The sequence below is a fragment of the Acanthaster planci genome, linkage group LG01 (assembly GCF_054643075.1).
Source record: "Acanthaster planci isolate LZ-2023a linkage group LG01, COTS_SCS, whole genome shotgun sequence".
In the NCBI taxonomy this organism is placed as follows: Eukaryota; Metazoa; Echinodermata; class Asteroidea; order Valvatida; family Acanthasteridae; genus Acanthaster; species Acanthaster planci.
In genome coordinates, this window is record NC_141777.1 from 30,682,737 (window position 1) to 30,704,555 (window position 21,819).

The 21,819-nt window shown below is 40.5% G+C and overlaps 1 protein-coding gene across 5 annotated transcripts in view; it reads right to left on the minus strand.

The window, feature by feature from the left end:
• Positions 1 to 21,819, minus strand: part of LOC110976732 (girdin-like) — a 65,487-nt gene that overhangs the window by 33,820 nt on the left and 9,848 nt on the right. For all 5 annotated transcript variants that reach the window (XM_087135754.1, XM_087135744.1, XM_087135750.1 and 2 more), the window contains 3 exons: positions 6,186 to 6,398; positions 5,456 to 5,590; positions 1,123 to 1,362 (listed from right to left, as the gene is read on the minus strand). In XM_087135754.1, coding sequence (XP_086991880.1) covers positions 1,123 to 1,362; positions 5,456 to 5,590; positions 6,186 to 6,398 — 588 coding nt within the window. The remainder of the gene's footprint in view (positions 1 to 1,122; positions 1,363 to 5,455; positions 5,591 to 6,185; positions 6,399 to 21,819) is intronic.

Here is a 21,819-nt window from a genome sequence, read left to right on the forward strand (position 1 = left end):
ATCACCCGCCGACCACCGCATGCACTCAAATTACATATATTTGTCATTGTGGGATTGCCCGTGTTGAACTCCCCATCCCAGGGTCCATAAGATCTGCTTACTGAAATCCCCTCCCTCCCACCCCTCTCCCCTTCCAACAGTTACAGGTCCCTGGTTCCATGACACTGCATGGGGATCTAGGACTGGGGAAATGCCAATATCCTGTTGACTCTACTCCTCTGTTACACCAACACACTGACTGCGCAGTGCTTGCCCCGGGCAGTAGGTACTTTTTTGGGGGGTGTCTCTGGTGATGAATCATTCATTCATTGACCAGCCCAACTAATACCAACTGTTCCCACTGGGATCATGTTGTACTCAATAATACATAATCAGTGCACAACACTTCTGTCACCAATTGTCTATTTGCGTTGATTGTACCAGCAGCAAGGAAAAGTGTCACTTCCTGTCAAGAGGATTCTTTGGCCATATCACCTACTTGTACTGACCCATGGCCGTAACCGCCTTGCAAATTCGACCTTCTTTCCAACCCAAAATATAATGCTCTCTGCGAATGGATTTTTATCTTCTTTCCTATTTGGAAACTAGTCCAAAGTCTACAGTTGCCGGTACCTTAAACACATCACTACTGGTCTTGGCTCAATGCAACAACATCGTGGGATGTGCAATCACTGTCATGGATATTCTGAGAAACATGCTTAAAGCCTGTCTACCAACACACCACTGCTGCCAGCCCATAAAGCTACATGCCCATGTACATGTGCTTCTCGCAAATCCTTCAAAATCCCCCATGCTCGGTAGAGCTCAGCCAGTATACGTTTACATGGGGGTTGATGCTCTTTGAAGTTTTAAAGCACAAAAATCAGCCAATGGGTTCGTGCAGTGAGGTGGATTTCAAAAGAGTTCCAGCTGGCAAGTTTCAAAGAGTGGGCAAGGTTCTGGCTACGTGCCCATAGTGGCAACTGGAAGCTGGAACTCATGTTAGGGGTTGCAGCTTCACGCAAATTTGACTTTTGAAGAATCCTTGGTGTCATTACCAGAAATAATTCACAATAATTAATAATAATAAGGTGACCATCTACTGGTCGGTTTCAGGTATCTTCTTAAGCTCATCGCACTGACCTCTTGTCTAAGCTTCTGCATTGTCAAGTTGTACTTGTCCATCTCTTCCTTGTATTCCAACACCAGCTCATTCTTCTCCTCCAGCTCCTGTCGGGTCCGTCGCAACTTGGCCTTGGTCTCGGCCAGCTCCACCGTGATGTGTCGCCGGTCAGGCCCAGGGCTGGTCGGCGAGGAGACGATCCGCCGTCCCTCCATGGTGGCCTGGAACAGTTCTTTCTCCTGGCTGAGTTCCATGATGGTCTAGGTGAATGACAGTTGAAACATGCAGGAATAAACTTTATGGAGGAACTACTTCAGTACTTGAATTCTATCGATATAACATGTCATCATAAATTTACTCTCCATCAATCACAACTGCATCAGTCCACTGTCTCTGCATTTTGGTTGACACTGTATGAGGGGTCATATGATGGCCTGTATTTAATCAAAATACCTACATGTATTATTTGGCAGGAGGAAAGAAGACTAAAGATTACAATTCACAGCTCTGGAGACATCTAAGTATCACAGAATGTTGCAGTTCAGACTAAACATTCATAATTACACTTGTTTACACTTTATCTTTTTTATTTCAAGAAATGATTGCAAGTTGAAGGCACAGAGTACTACAGGCAATTTCTTTTGGGTACAGGAACCTGTCAAAGTTTAACTTCCACTTAAGCAGTGTCTTGTGTTATTCAGGCTCCCTGTTCTCAAGCCAGTTTGAAATCAGAGCATGAGATACATTTTACGTAGGCAGGAATACTAAATGCTAAGCCCCCCCCCATCACAAAGGCAAAATATTGTCCACCTACACGCATTAGGATGAGTATGTGGCAAGTTTCTGGCAATAATGAGGCTTTATGGAGGCATTGACCAAATGGATGGTACAATGTAGAACTTACGCTGACCCAAGAGGCTACTACTTCACACAAGACACTTTTGTAGCATGGCCATCCTCCATTTCCTCAAAATATTGTGCTCTTCTTTTTTTTTAAGAAAGGGTCCTTTTGGTGCAGTACAGCTGCCAGGTCAAATGGACAGCTTCTTTTCTTTTTTTAAAAACCAAAATGGCTGGATTTATCAGACGAAGAATTCACTACATACCGGTAATGTGTTAAATATATTTAAAAACAGAGTACTTTCTACTTTTGTGTTGTTCTTCTCCATTTGGACCCCAAGAGGAAGTGGCTGTGTCACAAATCCCCCCCCACCGACACTACCAAATGCAAGAAACCTGACACCACAAACCCCAAATGCTCAGAAACATCGTTTGATTACTTCCTGCACTGTGTGAATGTGTCCGGGCCCCCTTTTATGTGAATGAGGAGGTATCCCGTAGGAATGCCATGCTAAACAACCACCTTATGGGGAGGGGGAGTCAGATTGGTACTGTGTACACCTGATAGTAACCAGACATGACCCCAGCGTGACCTCAACAGGACCCAGAGTAACCTGGTGGGGCTACCTGATCTGTTGTATGTCTGTGCATGTTTATAGACAGTGTATCTGGTTTGGCAATCAGAGAATGTTGGCATGAATGTCTACTGTTTGTGAGAGGAAACCAATCTGGTTCAAGTGTTTGTACAGCATTATATACTGCTCCCTGAGGGAAAGAGATTGTTTTGAAGGGTGTGGGAAGACACTAGTTTCACCTTGAAGCCAAATGTTTGATTTTATAGCCATCCTACAAATTTACGGGCCAACATTATGTATTTTTTTAGCCAATTTGTTTGACAATAAAGATAAACAAATAGCAAGTTATTCGCTCTGATTCTTTTAAGTTTGTGTGAAAAGCTTTTCAAAAGGATCAATTATTATAAACAGACTAACATTTAATAATAACTACATCCTGTATGTCTCATCTTTGAAATGCTTGTTGGAATTTATTTCCATACGTATCATATTTCACACGTTTTGCTGTATCATATTTCACACGTTTTGCTGTACATGTGCATGTAAGTTATTTCCAAGGTAAGCACATGTACATGTGAAGAATACATACATGTACACATATGAATGATTCAGATACCAAGAATACAAGGTTTTTCACCAGACCACAGTTTGAATGCCCCATGGAAATCAAACACACTTCTTGGAAGACCTACAGCAGCGACCCTCATCAAGGCATCCCGTTTGTCAGGTTTGAGGTTGCACCATTTTATATGTATATAATGAAAGCATAAAATTATACGGAGACTTAGCGTACTTATTCATGTTCAAGGCCTAAGAAGTAAAATGTAACTTGTACATTGTGGAGCCCACACATACTGTACCTGTTCACCGGCCTACACTCAACCAGACTCGGGCCATGACAAATTTTTTTAGCTTGCCCGATCGGGCAGGCCATGCACTAAATTTGCTTGCCTCAATTGGATCAACACTTGCCCAAGGTTTCTCGAAATCTGCGATTATTATGGTTATTTAACTTAGGCCTACTGCATGCAAGCAGTCTTTTATTTGGCCAAAAAAATTGTATGCTTCCGATTATACAATCGGGCGTTAGGTCAGAAAATGTTTTGGTGGGGGGGGGCAATTTTTTGTGTGGATTGAATGGCATGAATGAGAACGACAGCTCCCAAAATTATCTCAAAAGTGATGAAAACCTGTGTTAATCTATGTAAAAATTTCAACAGTTGACAATTCACCAGAATTATGGACAATTCACACAGTGCAACTCAGGCAATATTCCCCATGATGGCAAACTAGCCAACAATGTCCGAGTATTGAGTAGTAAGCGTGCGTGATGCATCCAGACCAGCGGGCGAGAAACGTTGTTGCACGGCAGGAATTTGTTGAAACACGCTCGCTTTAAGTATGAGCAAAACAACCTCAAGTTAAACTCATGAACACAGAAAATACATGCACAAATAAGAGACCAAGTCCTATGAATCAACTTGCAGAAATCCTCTTGCAACATCAATGTTTTTTTCGACCTGCAGCTTTAGGGTTGCATGCGATATGCGTGTACCGCTGATGTAGTGTAATTGAGCGGAATGTACAGTACATGTATCGACTGGTTCTGTTGCTACATTTCCATCCGTTGCTTGTGCGCGGCATGGCGGGAACCAGGGCAGCTTCGTTTAGTGCACTGAGCTTTGCGCACGTGTCTTCACCACTGCGACAGCGATCGTCAATGGGAACTGTTCTTGAAAGTTGGAAATTAAAAAATGACATTTTGGTGACGAACAAGTGGTAAGGTTTGTCTCAATTGGCAAAATAATCACCAATTTTTCTTTAAAATTAGATTAGATGCTACAAGTTTAGTCAAAAAGTTGTACCACGGATTTTCTGCATCTCTACTCATACCTACATGTATGCACATGGATGACTCTTTTGATGTACAACCAAAAATCAGTAACAGATCAAGGTGGGGCCCATACAACTGTACCTGTCCTTTTGCCCTGTTTTTCTTTGTTGCTGACAGGCAGTTTTTTTTTTAAAAGTACAAATTTATTTATTTATCTTAGGGAGGGGGTTCTTGAGTAAATGCTTGTGCTAGCAATTTTACACTGGAATGTTGAATGTATTTTCCCCAAATGTGAAGGTGAATTGATGTGTTTTAATTTTCAAACTGTGAAGATAGGATTCGGAATCTGAATATGCTGTACTGAAAATAATGAACTTCAAGTCCATTCAAATTGTCGCTACATGAATTCCCAAAGAACTGCCCACCTACGCATGATCATCCGTGTTTCACAAAGGCAGTTTTCCAGAAAAAAAAACCAGAGGAAACTCGGCCCGGGAAGTGGCAGATTTCAGTTCCTGGAAAAATACAAGGGAACACAAATCTACATGTACGTACAGCAACGTGCTTCAAAAGTAACTTTCGCTCTTCTTTCTGAAGGCTCTTTCAGGGTACATTTTGTGGAGGACTGACAGTATTTCCTGGCAGGCTTTGCCAGTCGAGGACAGGCAGGAAGGAAGGAAGGCTGGGGTTGGGCATGGTTGGCAGATTCTTGGAGAGAAAAGGCCTGGCTTTGGTTCATGTACCTCAACTTGGAGAGGAATCATGACCTCTTGGTGACCAACTGCTTTAAGAACTTACTGGAACACTAACAGTCCCATACCAGGAGGGCCGCTGCTGGGTATACAATTTATCCCTTTACTTCCCTTTTTGAGATATAAAGGGATATCACACGAGGGATGCATAAATACTGGGGAAAAAACTATATCCTGAGAGACAAAATCTTGCTGTGGTTTAGCGCATCACCTTAAAGCTTCATGCTCAAAATTCTTCTGCCCAACAGCGAGAAACTGGATTGTGCACACTAAGGTTAGGACTCCAAGCAAGGGCAGAGGAAATATATCATGAAAGAAAGATGTGGAATACAACACAAAAGGTGAGGAATACCTCAGCATAATCATCTCTCTCCATGACCAGTCTCTTGACATGGTTGAACATGTTCTTGTACAAGTTCTCCTGTTGGTCTTGGTCTATCAGTTCTCCAAGCTGCAGACTCACTACATTCTCTGCATTGTCTGTGATCTGTGGATGCATGAAGTTTGATATCACATTTCAATCATTAGCTGCGTTCTAATGTACACATCATGCCACTTAGACAGTATCTAGATACAAGAATTCTCTTAAGCAAATGTTTAGGAGCCATGAACCATACTGCTCCTATCAACTGTTATGGTTCCATCGTGGTTGGAATTGATCAGATCCTGGGTATTACTTTACTTTCAGCTATTCCTCATGCATCTTTGTCAACCGCATAGATTGAAGGTGACTTTTTGTTGGAATATTTTAAAAGCATGCACTCTCTGAACACTTTTCATAATTTGTTATTTCATCAAAACAAAATTTTTCCACTCATTTCTTGTTCAAGTGAACTGAATGCCCAGTGTTCAGCGTATATTTGAAAAATGGTTTAAAAAGGTTCAAATCATCCTAAACCAAGAGAGTACAAAAGCCCATTAAGTCTATGGTCTGTAGCTGCCAGATGCTCTCTGATCAAATGGGATAAAAAGGACTAGACTGTGGAGCAGAATACAGGAAATAATGTCTGAGGATCTATCCTAGACTTCTTAGTTCTGTCCGAAATATTTTGCAGGAGTCTGTCAGAAATCAGGATATGCACCTCCTGGATGTGTACGACAATTGCATGCTGGACATCAATCTCCAACTGCTTAATGCGCTCAATGAAGATCTCCTTCTGGCTGCACTGGACGGCGCAGCCCAGCAAAAGCAACAGGAGTTTCTGCATCTCGGCGATGGCCAGCTCGCTCATGGGGTCCTTACTGATGAGAAGAACGTTGGGTAGCTTCATCACCAGGAGCTGGTCCAAAATGTCCTGGAAACATGGAGGAAGAAGGTTGGAAAATAATTATCTTTAATGTGGTTTTTATGAAACATTTGCAGACCAAAAGTAGGTCTGTTTGGCGTGGTTGAATGGTTGAGACAAAGGCACAGACAGTGCAGGATGATGCATAAGTTCCTGTTGCTTTTTGCATGTACACATGTACATGTACATGTAAAAATTTGGTTTTAAAGGAATAAGGGACAGGTTCAGGGGAAGTGTTGTAGTGAGACACCAAGAATAACGGGGCAAGAGACATTTTTGAAAATCTAATCGTGAGTCAATTTCTACGAATCAGAGTGCTCAGCTCAAGGCAGACCCACCGTACATGTACAGAAAGGATTTACATGTAGCAGTGTTCGCAACCACCTGGTGATGATTTCAAGGTATACTTGGAAGGTGTACTGAGAGTTTTTCGACTTCTTTTCCCTTCTTTGACATTTAATTTCTTTTCACTCATTAAACTGCTTTAAAAATGAAAGTCCAACAAAAACATAATTCTTCTGGAGGTCAAATTCAAGTCACAATGGTGGATTGGGCAGTGCACAATTCTCTTCCCGCGAACCATTACATGTACTCCACACAACTTGTTTCCTGAGACATCAGCGAGCATTATCCAGTCCCGACCATGTCTCCAGAATGCTATGAATATCACACATGCCTAAATGAACATGATTGATAGGTCCCTCTTGTGCTGTCCTGAACAAGCACAAGGATTGCAACCACTTTGAGAACCCTCAAAGATTTATGCCCTGTGCATAAACAGTGACAGTCTGGCTTCTGTTTATAAATGTCCCAGATAAGACTGGCCATCTAAAAATGTACCAAAGTAATGAGCTTGAGTAGCTAAAGTACTGTACACGTACATGTATGTAGGTATATGTACATGTACATGTATATGTATTGGTATGCTATATTACATGTACATGGATTTGCATGGAATGAAATAATGTTCTCGGGTTATACAGGTAGGATTCTAATGATGACTACTGTAATACCAACTGGGGATATGGGTAGGTGGGTGGGGTCTCATTAATGACAAATCCCTTGACTTACTCAACTATATGACTCATGGCTTTAGACAGCTTGATCAAGGAAGACTCAAATTTATACAAGTCCAACCACAGACCACACACTACTTTAACTTGAAACCATCATGCCAATCTTGAAGTGATCAGGAATAAACCGTTTCCATGTACAATCATGGTGGCATGACAGACACGCTCAGCCATGCTGGTCCAATCTTAAATGCTACTGGTTCAGCAAAGCATAAACATCAACACAGACCTTATGACAGATGTGGGGGGGGAAGGGGAAGCAATCGAGATGAGAGACAGTATGTAAACCACCTGCAGAATTGGACCGGATGCATTTTTCACATGTGACTGTGAGACTAATCACAGTCTCGGCTTTTGATCTGCATGTACATGAGAAGATAGGGAGGAGTAGAAATGTTGTAGGCCTGGCAAGCTTTGGAATAAACCTACTTGTAGAGTATGTTCTTCAGTCAACTTAGGAACACAGAAGACAAGAAACAATGGGTCAATGGCAATATCGAATTATTACATAACATTCAGGACATGTCCAAGTTTAAAATCCACTTATCAAATATTCTGTTGCAGCTACATTGTAGGTTGCAGTAAAACCTTTACATCCTAATAGATATGTTCCTTTGTTACACAAAGGTCTACAACATTTTTGCACTATACAAATGACTTCATACAAATCATTGCTGCTGACAATACAAACATTTAATTGCTTACAGAAACAGCCAAACAAAATGGTGGCTGGAGGGAAAATAAAATTAATCATAACCTGCATTCTTTTGCAAGAAATTGGTGCATGCAACTGAAGCAATGCTAAATATGTATAGAGTACATAATACTGAACACTTGTAACCCACAATTTTCAAAAACATGTTTATCCACACCTTGTACATTGTACTCCAACCCTGCAAACACATGTCAGGTAGCTGCCTGCGCTATGCCTATAATGCACAGCCTGTCTGTTCATTTGCCTATCCACCTGACCTTCTTTTCAACACTATCACCCTGCATGGACCAAGTCAGACGGCAGCTAGGCAATCAAGAGGCTGGAGCTGTACTATGTGATCACCTGGCTGTCTGCAGTGACCTCATTCTGGTCATGCACATCATGATTCAGGTAAAACAAACCAAAGTTCACCCTAAAGCTGTGGTTGAGCTGGCTGACTGAGAGGGTGTTGACATGTACAGGGGTCATCCTTGTCTGGATTAGGAGGTCTGTCTTACTGGTACAAAGAGTTAGACCACCACTGTGGCTAGACTGTCTGAAAACTGCAGAAAAAGTGCATTAACCCGAGGTACCAAGGTCTTCCTAAAAGTGTAAACCACTGGTACCTAAACTTTGGCACTGGATTAGGCACATGACTACCACTCATGAGGTGAATCAAACCAAGATCTTGCCCAGAGAAACATCAGTTGTGGCATGTTACATATAATAGGGCTTTACATCTTCCATGGATATTTTGGGCCATGGGGGGGTAGGGTTACTCTTCTTGGTTGGTGGTTTCAACTTTGTGTAGGTTAATTTCAAGCTGGGTTGAGAGCACCAAATTCCAGTGAACCACAGGCCTTTCCTGATTAAACTACACATGTGATTGCGAGAGAAGAGACAAAGCATTATTCTTTTCACTCTGGCTTATCCAGCATGGACAGATCTACTCGTACCGATATGCAAAATGGGGCAAGTGGTCCTTCAGCTGTTTAGTGTTTTCTTTAGAACAGAATCTCACTGCAAACATTCAGTGGGACAGGGAAATTTCTGTTAATAGTATTCTGAAGGTCATATCACCTGTGCTTGGTGCATTTCCAGCCATATGGGCTCAGTGGGAAGTGTCTGGTGCCAAACAACATGTATTTACATACATGATGTACCACTACACGTTTTTTTGGTCAAGCTTCACTTGGTGTGAAAATGTAACCAAGGTGGGTGTAACACACATGTATAAGTTCATGTACGCCAAAGTCTATTAAATGTGCTGCAGCTTTTTGGGAGCTGGTGACCAACAGAGACAAATCAACAGGATTTTGCTGTGGTACCTGATATTACCATGGTTATATTACCACCTGTAAATGCACACAGTCTACCAGTAATAAGGCACCTGTCAGTGGATACGGTACAATAAACCCAGACGTGTACATAAAAATGGATCTAGCGGTACATGTAACCTGTACAGCATAATGGACACAGTGGATTCAGAAAGGTCATTTTACGAAAACAAATGTTGAGGACCTTTTTCGTGCTTTTTGCATACCATCCTGTAACCTCGTCCCAGGTTGTGAACAACAGTCCAGACAGTAACGATGAGAAGCACACCATAAAGTCACTCTGCACCATTAACATTTCTGTGTTAAAAGGCAATTAAGAAAGTGTTCTCATTGGCACATCTGATACTCCTGATAGCACTTATTATACATTTAATACTACTTGACACTTGTATTTCATCTGTGGTGCCAGGCAGACTGAAACAGAGTGGTTTTCAATCTCAAGATTGGACCAACATCCCTATAGAGCATACCTTGTTGACACTACATTCTGGGCTTCATGCACCTGGCTGTTTTGAATATAACTGTCAAACCCTGGACTGTTAGCACAATCAACACAGCCTTTCCCTTAAAAAGGTTCACATTTCAATGGCCAAGCCAGGGAGATAATCCCTCTCAAAGATTTGAAGTGTCCTAATCCAACCTTGCTCTATTTTACCATGCCCTCTGTCTGACTGCCCTCCAAATGGGGGAAGAATTGAACGGTTGGGTAATTCCATTTAGAGCTATTGATTCCCTGGACTTGGAGAAAAATAGCTGCCTCTGGGCCAATGCTGACAGATCAAAGCTCGCACCCATGCTTGCACATAGTGTATTCCACAATCACAAACTTTATGCATATGTATCCACCTGTACATGTGTACGTACAGTATATGCACAATTACACAAGTACATGCAGTCATATTCAATAACTACATAGGAAAGAGATGCATGTGTTCATTCTTCACGGAAAAAACTTGATCCAAAGAATTTAAGCACTTGTGTTGAACTTACAGTTTTATTCAAGTGTACCCTTTCAGTACAGTTCTTTAAATTTGAAATCTTTTCATTTGGACGGTAGGATGAACAAGGGATCAGTAGAGTTTGGGGGAGGAAGGTCAGAGATAGAGGGGTAGGACCGTGAAGTTATTTGAGAAGAACATACTCAAGGGAAGCTTTGATAAAGAGGACGTCTCAGTCTCATAGCAGTAAGTGACATTTTTGTCATCACATTTCTGCCTTTGATGACGGAAAGATACTGGTAAGTCTATCTGAGGACAGGGTCTAAAAAGCCTGCATCTGAAAGCAAGCCTGCTGCATGGTACATGTATCTCCAAAGGCAACTTTGAATTACGGAGGATACCTTTGAATATCAGACCAGCCTTTTCTAGCAGCCTGTCCCTTGGAGGATTCCCAGACACAATTACTTTCCATAATCCCTGGAGAGCAGCTTTATTTACATGTACATGTACATATCACAGGCATGGTTGAGGCTAGTTAATGCATTAGGCAGCAAAATTATGAAATACTTATTGGAATGAATATTCACATATTTATTTACATGTATATTAAATTAAATGGATATAAGAAGAGAGATACATGTACATGTAGTTATGAGAGGGCTTATGACTTCAAACAATGCATGTACTGGATTTTTTCCTCGTAGAAAGGCCTAATGTACAAGTGCACGAGGACTCAAGTCAATTAAAAATGCTAGATGGTTAATTCAAGAAATTTGGGGTCCAAAAGTGTGACAATTTCATGTCCCTGTTACATCTGACCTTTGTTATTTGACAGGGAAAAACCACCGGAATTGATTTCAAACTGCAGTATTACTATTTGTTTGGCAGGTAATTTACATTAATTCATCACTCTTGAAAATTAGAAAATGTGTTCTGAACTTACAAAATCATACGTCGGATGTGACAGGGACACGAAAAAAAATGGACCCCTAATTTCTGGAATTACCCATATACATGTACACAAACTAAAATTCTGCCAGTCGATCTCAGGTCACCCTGTGACATCTATCTTCCCTGATTTTCTATAGGTATTCTCACTCAAAAGCCTAAAGAGTATCCTTTTTCATTCCTACTACCACATCCATCACAAAAGGGGACTGTGGTGAATGGAAGTGCAAGTCTGAGCTAGTCTGGGTCATGAACCCAATGCTTACATACATGTACATGTATACATGTACACCTGCACTTTTACATTAAAGAGAAGGGTAAATTCAGAGCTACTGTATAATATTCATGAATAACTGCACTCCATCTTATGTGTCACACTCCACTGGGTTTTCCACATCCAGGGAAGCAGAAAAATGTTGGGGCAGCCAAATGTGATAAGAGACTGCAGTTGGGATAGAGTCTCCAGGGTCCGACAATATTTACATACATGTACATGAAAGTCCCAGAATGTACATCCTCAGGAAAAAGGGAAATGTTTGGTATGATAACCTGTACGTACATCTACGCCCGACGAAAAATCAACACAGGGACAAATGAGTCACATTCACACATGTACAATGTACATGTACCGACATGCTCTGTTCTAACTCTAGTTTTCAATTTAATGTTTTCCTGAAAGGAACGGTGAAAGCAAAACTTCATTGCTGATACTTTCAACTTCAGTTCCACAGTTGCTCACATTTGCAATGCATGTTGCCATGTTCCGATACATGTATATACGAACACCTGAGTGAACGTAAGCCTACACATACTTATGGTGCATTGCATACATGTACCTTGTGTGGACATTCCTCTGTTTTCTGTGCAGTTAAGAAAATTTGGTGAAAATACTCATCTCTTGAACTGGGAACACAATTTTCAGCTGGATTTTGGTAAAATGTTTCACGGACTGTTCCTTTTGCTTTTACGACTATGACCCTAACCCCAAATGCCCCTTGGTCGGAGTAAGGGAAATGTCCTGTGGACATGGGTACTTGTAAGTCCACAGAACGTCTTCCCTTCCTGCATTATGTAGACATCTTTTGTTCACAAGTCCACACAAGGCATGTAAGATTGATGCAACAATCAGTTCATCTTTAATTACAGCACACAATTTATACGGTTCAAATGAGAGTCGATTTTACATCTTGCATTCAATTTTGTGGATTTTTCAGTGTCTGCAGACAGTCTACATGCAAATTGAAGGAAACCAACTTTCATTAGCCAGATGCCATCGTATTACAGGGACCCTGTGTACAGATACTGCCAAGGCAAGATTTCTGTCGCCGAGAATCGGACCGTACTTGATCCTGACTACACCTCTGGATGTTGTCTGCTCAGCTTTGTCTGCTCCTGCATGATTAGTCTGGGCAGATTTTTGCCGATGGATGGATGGATTAAACGCTGTCAAGCAGTATGTTTGCTCAATCTGAGTCCAGGGTCTGCTTAATGAAAGGAGAGAATGGACAACAGTATTTTCAGACTGAACTATGGCACCACTTAAAAAAATGTTCCTGATGTGACTAAGATCTTGATATCACACTCAAATCTGGTTGCCAACAATGTCCCCATTAATGAATGTAACACATGGTACAATTATAGTGCTTTGTACCGCTACCTCATGTCTCCCTGAATAGAATTTAAAGATTTTGTGAACATCAGGCCCAAATGATAGATTTTATCACAAATTTGAAGCTTAATTGTTGGCAGAGGAGCGTTGGTCTGACTTTGAGGGACTCATCTGTAGTTAATATTAAGTGTGGCGTACTAAATTCTACAGTGTAATTACCATTCTGAGCCAACTGTAGCTATAGCACTGACATAAACCACCTCATAAACATTTAACAATCCACCCATGCAAAGCTTGAGACAAAATCTCCTTAAGGACTACAGTTAGATACATGTATGCATAAATATGTAGCAAGGTACATGTACATGTATGTACAGAAGGTAGTAGAGCGCAGGTTGAATAGCCTCATTTTTTATTCATAAGACTGAGTCACTGCCCCACCTTAGTTGATTCTTGGTAAATGACAGGATCAATAAAATGAATCCTCACATTTAAACAATCAGATGACGGGGATCAGGGTAGTCTCAGGACTGCACATGTACAGGAATGGGACATGTATGACGTGCAAACATGTCTGTATAATTAACTTGAGCATGACTGGACTCCCTGAGTAAGAAATGAAACAATACTTACATGTGAAACTGCAGATTTGCAGTGTATTCGGGATGAATACCTATTACTCTATGTACCTGTATGCACCATTGTGAATATCCCCGATACCGTACATACCGTACAATGGGATATCCTACAGGTATAAACAATGTGGTCACAGGGTCTGGGGTGGGACCCTCTTTAGAGCGAGGGTGGATTGGAGAAACCTGCATCTCGATCTCTACCGGTACAATCCGCATACGTACGTGTACTTGCAGTTCAAAGTTGACATGAACTTGGACAGTAAGCGATAACTGTACAATTTTTAACACTTTATCACTGGAAACAATTCTTTTCTAATGTCTAATCAATCAGAACATTGACCCCACTTTTGAGGTACTGCTGACTCCAGGAATTTAGACTTCAAAGCATAACAGGTGTTTTTCTTGTCGATGCTACTGCTTCTATCCATGTCAGTGCATTTTCTTCAACATTACAAATTCACAATGAATGAAAGTGTGCAGACTGTAATACACATAAATCTGTTATCCATACATTCATAAAGTTCATTTAGATGTACAATGATCTCACAAAACCCTACACTTCTATTATCCATGTAAAGTTTGTAATTTTATTCCCCTCCCTCCAATATAACAGTTTTCAAAGACTTGATGCGAATTTGGCTAAGTCTGGCCAACAAAATGTTGGCTACTGCTGGAAAGCTAAGTTTATAAGGAACAAAATGCACTATTTCATCAGAGAGAGTGCTCATGAAATCTCGTAAAAATGCTTTTGTACAAATGCCATAACAAAAATGATTCAAACAAAAAACAAAATCTTGTGAACAACAGGGTAATTTATTCCCAAAATAACTCCAGAAAAAAGAGTTCATTAAGGGCAATGACTGCACGTATAGATTTAGGGCACACAGCATAATACAAGCAACTGCAGAAGCATTAAATTTGATGTTGTTATGAGATCATACCAAGCACCAGGAAATGCATGAATATTCAATTTCCTAAACCTCAGTACACAAAGTTTTAAGGATGCAGATTACCAGTGAAAAATTGCATGGCAACCATAGGGTACAAAGGGACTTTGTGATTGTGAAATAGATCATACATAGCAAGCGTTCGCCGTGCTGTGGCTATAGTATGAACATACTGGGCATGCCAGAAAGAGGTAATTGGCCAGATGTTATAGCCCGGGCAGTTCAAACTCCTTCTGTGTCCTTTTTCCATGCTCTGATATCTATCACAAAAATTTACAGCATTCTGCTCAGTGTTCAGTGGCTCTGAATGTTTTACTGAGAGCCATTGGGCAAACCAAAGCAGGCTAGGAATTCAAATGTCAATATCTATAAAAACCTGGTGAATTATCTTAATTTTCCTCTGGACTTGTTTTACAGGTATGCTAGTGACTGAACAACTGTCTGCATAAAGCCCACCACACGTGTCATCTTCCATGCATTACATACTATTACTAGTACACCCTATAATATAAGCATGTATTCAGTGGTGGGGGGAGGGGAGGGATGTCCTTAGGGGACTTGAGCCTCCTGAGCCCCCATTCTCCCTCTCTGAAACTTATGAAGATACCAAATACACCTAAAACTACTTGTAGCCCTAAATCCCAATCCTCAGTGGTGCTAGGGGGATCTCGAGCACCGTGAGCTATAAATGTAAATGCATTTTGGTGGTAAATTTTGGATCGAGCTCCCTTCCCCTCCTACAATTCCTGGGTGGCCACTGCATGTACTATTATACATCATATGTTCGCGTTATTCAATCACGATACAAATGCAGTGTGTACCTTACATTACATGTACAGGTACATACTGGTATTTATGTATACATCTGTACTGGATAAGGGTTGTATAGTGCAACACATGTACAATGTCTCTGGAAGAATATATGCAGAGGAGGACTGTTGTGCAACTGCTCCAGTTTAAATATGGCAAGTAGGAAAACATCTCTAAGATCAAGGGGACATGTACATGTGTACAACTAATCAATGCAGTAGGCCTACAGGCGTATATCATACTCCTTACGCATCTTGAAGCACTTTTACTCCCCAGGCATCTGGAAGGCATTCCTTTATATGACACCAGTGTCATAACATCCCATTGGCTAAGAGAAATACCAGCAATGCCCCATAATGAGAGGCTCAAATTCCTAAGATGGTTCTCCAGAGACAAGATAGTGAATCCTGCTGTACAAAGTGCACCTTCCGCTTTAGCAGTAACAACTTTACATGTACATGTACTACACTCTATGGGTCAATGATAGAACTTGTAAGTGACATGTAAGGTCGTGTTTGATATAGCAGGGTGATGTATCGGTACATGAATGCACCACACCAATATTAATTTTTCCACCACTGTCACTTGTGTTGCTCTGCGGTTCTAATGACTAAATTAACTGTCAAATAAAGCAAGCATCATTCATCACGTCGGCTGACTTATTCAATGATACAATTTACTTCCAAATCACATGGATGGACAAGCCGTGACAACTTTCCCAAATGGTCCTCTCCTCTCAAAATAAACCGTCAAGAAGGACGTGCACATGGCATAATTAATTTCTTATTTGGTTGTGGCAGCTTGAAATTGTTAGGGCAGCTTTATGTATATTTGCAAGCCTTCTGTAAAGGACTAAGTACATGTACATGAACCTACACATTCAAGTACAACAGATTATTATGAGTATACCAGTCCTGGGGGTACCGGTACATAAAATGTGCACATGTATATACCGTACATTACATGTGCATGTGTACATTACGCATCTCCTGAGCACTATTCTGCATGTATGGTTTAATTGCGACTAAGCAGAATTTTGCAATAGGCAAATCTCTTCAGACGTGACATGTACCGGTATACACATATCTTAAAAGAACTTGCTTGTCAGATCTTTTAAAATGTAGAACCTTGGGGTCACACTAATTATTATTTTTGTCTTTTACTTTTTTTAAACTTTTGAGTGACTGCATGAAAAATAAATATTTCCTACCTCAATGGTGACATATAGTCCACCCCTCCAATTGTATTGTTTATGCACATGAACTCCAAGCACAGACATGCCACAAGTGTCACAGTTTGTGTTGACAGATTCATTTATCATGCGGAAGGTATTGAGTTTCACCCCTGGCAAAATGTGAAGCAGGTCGGGTCAAAGGTATGACCCATAAAGCACACTATGAGGTAGTGAATGACAGCAGGAAACACAACAGACACCATAATGGGGAACATGCCAACCTTCCAATCCGTATTTACATCCCACTTTCAGAAGAAACAGCAAGGATGATAAATTACCGATACCTGCATCCAATGTAAAAGGAGTATGTTAAGAGTTAAGGTTCAACTGTCCTTCACCCAGAAAGTACGTTAGCTCAACTCCAAAACATGACACATTGGGGGTCCGTGTACCGTCCGTTAGGTGTGCACATGTTGTTTCACAGCACCAGAACGTGGAGAAAAATATGTACATAATGTTATTTGTAATATCCTGGGTCCTTTGAATGGCAGGGAATAATGACTTGGGTTTGAAGAATGCTGCAGTGCATTCAATACATGTATGCATCCATACTACATGTACCGCGTACTTACAATAATAAAGATATCATACATGGGAAACTACAGTAATACCGGTACGGTACCACCAAAAGTACAGTGTAAATGTACACGTACAGTACAGTACATATTGCACCACTGAAGGCACCTGTTCTTATTCTTCAGAACAAAATTATGGAAATTTGTGAGTCTGATGATGAGTCATTCCAAGACAAGCACTTGGGTAACATGAGAAATGACTTTTACTATTTTACATGTAATTTCCTTTTACACTACATCATACTGAACTTGTGCTTGGTGAAAGAAAAATACTGGGTCTTTAAGTCTTAGCTGGGCTGAATGTAACAGCCACATCCATGGGAAGTAGTTGCAAGAGGTAGCCACAGTCTGCCATAGGCCATCAGGTTGTTGCTAGCCACAGCTGAAAGTTTTGGACACAAACTTCGGCTTGCTGCCTGGCAGTTTTGAATAGCAGTCACGGCTGGTTGAAAATCCAGCTGCGACCTGTCAGAGAGATCTCAATAATGATTCCCTTCATGCAATAAATGCCACATGTACATGTAACAATGGTGGGTTAGCTGATGACACACCACCACCCTCCTGGATAAGTATATTTTCAGTCATTAAAACATACAGTTTGCCCAGCTGCAATGGTACAGTATTTCTGATACATATGTTATGTTTACACACACAGTCTCTGAACATGTGGCAGATTAAGTAATGGCACCGCACAGATCCTGTGTGTGACCCGCATTTGATCCCAGGCCACAGCGAATGAGTAGTCATGAACATTCTTGTTGTATGTCTGGGAAATTTCTTGTAAGCTGACGCTATTTCCAGTTACCTAGCGTATAGTCTGGAGTTCTTATTCGACGTGGTCTTTGTCCCCGTTGCAGCTTATTTTGCACTGTCAAAGACTGAACTGTTAGAGTCTAGCATTCTTCACTGTAGTGCCCAGCCAAGTTCTCGCCCAAAAGAACACCTTGTTTATATGAGATATTTCTTATCATTGCAAACTTTCCAATCAGCATTTTTTTTTGTTTTTTTCTTTACAAGCTGAGTGTAGCATTATCATTAAATCATAACTGTTTATTTGTTCCTTACATCAGCGTGATCTTGTTTGATTTCTTTGTTGCATTGGAGAAAATTCAAGCTTTGGAATAATTATTATTCATAAATAGGACTTTTTCGGATTGTAACACATAAAAGATTCATGGAGGGGGGCCATGACGACATTAAGTAGAAGTGAAAAATGTCTAAAAATGTCAATATGCAGCGCACACAAATTATTCAACGTAATGGTTAGGATTACAACATGAGATCAATTTTGTTTGTCTGTTTTTGGATGCCAAAGATTTGGGTGAACAATGTGCTCTTGGGTCAACTGTCTGCAGTTCATGTAATAGTAACACTACAGCCTCAGAACAAATTCCTAGCACTTAAAAGTTCCAGCAACAGAGACATACATGTATGCAAAAACTGAAGTACCCGGTGCAAGTACTGGGTAGGTGAGGTTAGCTCCGGGAGGGCCTCATTACCAACAGTTGCAAGGTGTTTGCCATTATGGATTGGAATCCAGTTTCATCAGGGGAAATTATTCCCAAATATCTACCCTGAAGCAATGAGGTATAATGTGACTGTCATACAGGAGGTACCCCGGTAGGCCTACATGTACATGTACATGTACAAGTGTGCACTGAGCCATGTATGAGTAATAATGAATGGTATACACATGTTTACGTGACATGCATGATTCTGACTGATACCTGACTGATACGTGTGATGTGAACAAACAGGCACAGGGATTTAGCAAAGCAACTGTATAAAGTGCCCTGAATTAAGAAAAAAATCTTAAAACACTTGTGATTCGCGGTACAAGCATGGATTCCTCCATGCCAAAACTAAATGATTTCTGAGTAATTTCAATACATTGAAACATGTAGCCTAATTCTTTAACACTGGGGCATAATACATGAACATAATTATATGCAATACACTCACAGTACTTGCTAAATATAGCCTGAATGTACATAAACTTCTGAAATGAACACACCCCAATTTTCACAAACCCCAAGAATTCTCCAACCAATAGTAACGTACTCATCATACACGTACATGTGCATGTACGTTGTCCATTTTTGCACATATGTACATTAACATGTACGTATACATGTACATGAAGAGACTACCAGCAGCTTCAATGAAAAGCTCCAATGGTAAATATCTCATGAATACAAAAATAGCCACCTGTTGTAAATAGAAAATTCAAGTAATTTTTTATGAGTTGACAACACAATAAAACAGCATGACTCCAAAAAATGAACATTTCTTGCAGTTGTACAGTACGCACTGTATATGTATTACACATGAATACGCACTGTAGAATTCCACCTTTAAAAATCCATACTTAATTAGCAGCACAGCAACGACCTAAATCTTTAAGTCTGTATGTACATGTATGCACAGTAACTCAATTGCCTAGAGCTTTTATGAAGTTTGTGATTACCATAGTGATATGAATCATACTGCATCAGCAATGACACGCCTTAACGAAGCCAGACAGATTACAGAAAGCACTGCAGGTTACAATCCCTGGTTGGGTGGCTGTGGTTATTAGACCATCTCAACATACGGATCCTCACCCGCTAAGAGCTTTGAAGCTTTTTCGTTGTACGACTGATTCAGTTTAATAAATTAATAAAATACACAGAGTGAAAGCAATGAGCAGTTGTGTAACTAATAAAAAAACATAACTGAAATTAATGCAGGCTACTGGAATTAATGTATACACAGAGTCAAGTTCCTAACAAATTCAGTTGTTTGTTTGGGTTAATACTTCCATGTATTTACTTGAGATGTGTGTAATAAATGGGGATAAAGATAATTCCAGAAATTAGGGGTCCATTTTTTTGGTGTCCCAATTACATCTGACATATGATTTGTAAGTTCAGAACACATTTTCTAATTTCCAAGAGTGATGAATTAATGCAAATTACCTGCCAAACAAAACAATTCTGGTGATAATTCCTACATGTCAAATAACAAAGGTCAGATGTAACAGGGACACGAAACTGTCACACTGTTGGACCCCTAATTTCTGGAAATACCCACACTTCAGCAACATCGCCTCCTTTCTGTTTGGTGTACACAGTGACAAGTATGAAAAAAACAATTAATCTAACAATACCATTACATTTACACTGTACATGCACTGTGTAGGTACATGTATGTCTCATCTGTGTAAATTATTATTGAAAGTAAGTGGTCATCATAAAAATGTCAACCCACGTTACTTTGGGGAAATTTCAGCAATTAATTCTTAAATGTCAAGTCGTTCTCATCATTTTTTAATAGAAGTTTTACCCTCACACACATGAATTACCACAATCCTTCGCTGGTCTCATTTGGCTTACCTTTATGGCGTCCTCGACCACTCCAACACATATCTTGTATCTATTCATCAGGGGTACATGTGTTCATGCCGTATCCTCAGCGTGGCCCAAGAGTTTTGGAGGGGGGAGCCCCTCGGACCACGCTTAGAATACAGTGAAATATTCGTTGGTACAGTGTATAAGGGTAGAAAAAGCCAGTATAAAATTAACATCTCCCTGATGCCAAGCCAAAGTACTATCATTGTTCTTCTTGTGTTGCATATTGTCAAGTTTCATTTTTATCTCTGGTCTAAGGAAGGACAATTACATGTACATGTAACAAACAGACACCTTTCACAGCTAGCAGTTTGGGATCAGGATTTGGAAACAGGCTGGCAGCGTTTGATTGGTTAATTGAAACAAAAAAGGTATGTACATGTACCGGTACATGCATATGTGTGCACACATCTACTGTAGTTCATCATCTGAACTACGGTTTTGTCACAGTCAAAAATTCCTCCCACTCCATTTACCACAGTACACAGATACATTGGGGTCACTGGACTGATTTGGATAGACTGGACAACTTTTTCAAGAATGTATCTTCGCATAGGAGGATTAATATAGGTTTTCATACATGTGCATGTACATGAATACATACATGTACAGTGCATGTACAAAGAGGTTTTTACAACCGTTCAAAAGTCACAACTACATGTATTGGTGTACTGTTACCCTTATCTGGACATCCTTTTACACAGGTACATGTAATTGCCCAAAGCATAGTACTGTGCATGAGGGCCACCTGCTGTGGGTTTCACATTATATGCACTGGTACATGTACATGTACACACCCAAAAGTCTCTTTATATTTCCACATGGTATTGGACAGACACATGGGACTTGACAAGATCAGATGGGTCGGTGACCCTGAGATCAAGTGCAAAGCTACACAGGGTAGGCAGTCTATCACAATACAGTAATTGCTGGACAATGCAACCATTCAACCAAGGAGACCACCATTGTGACAATACATGTACCTACATGTATACATGTACAGTGTTCTCAACCCTATCCCATCATTGCTGAACAGGTTTCCCACACCCTTCGCTACATCATGTGACAACGTAAAGGCCTGCACTTGCATATGCACTTATACAGTACCTGACTGTTCCATAGTAAGCCTAGTCCCAGAGATATTTTGTAACAAATAACAATGGCTTTGTAGCAAAAGTGCCGAGATATAAGTTTCCTTAAAAGCCTGTACATGAAGTTCTCTTGTCCAAAATTACACCAGT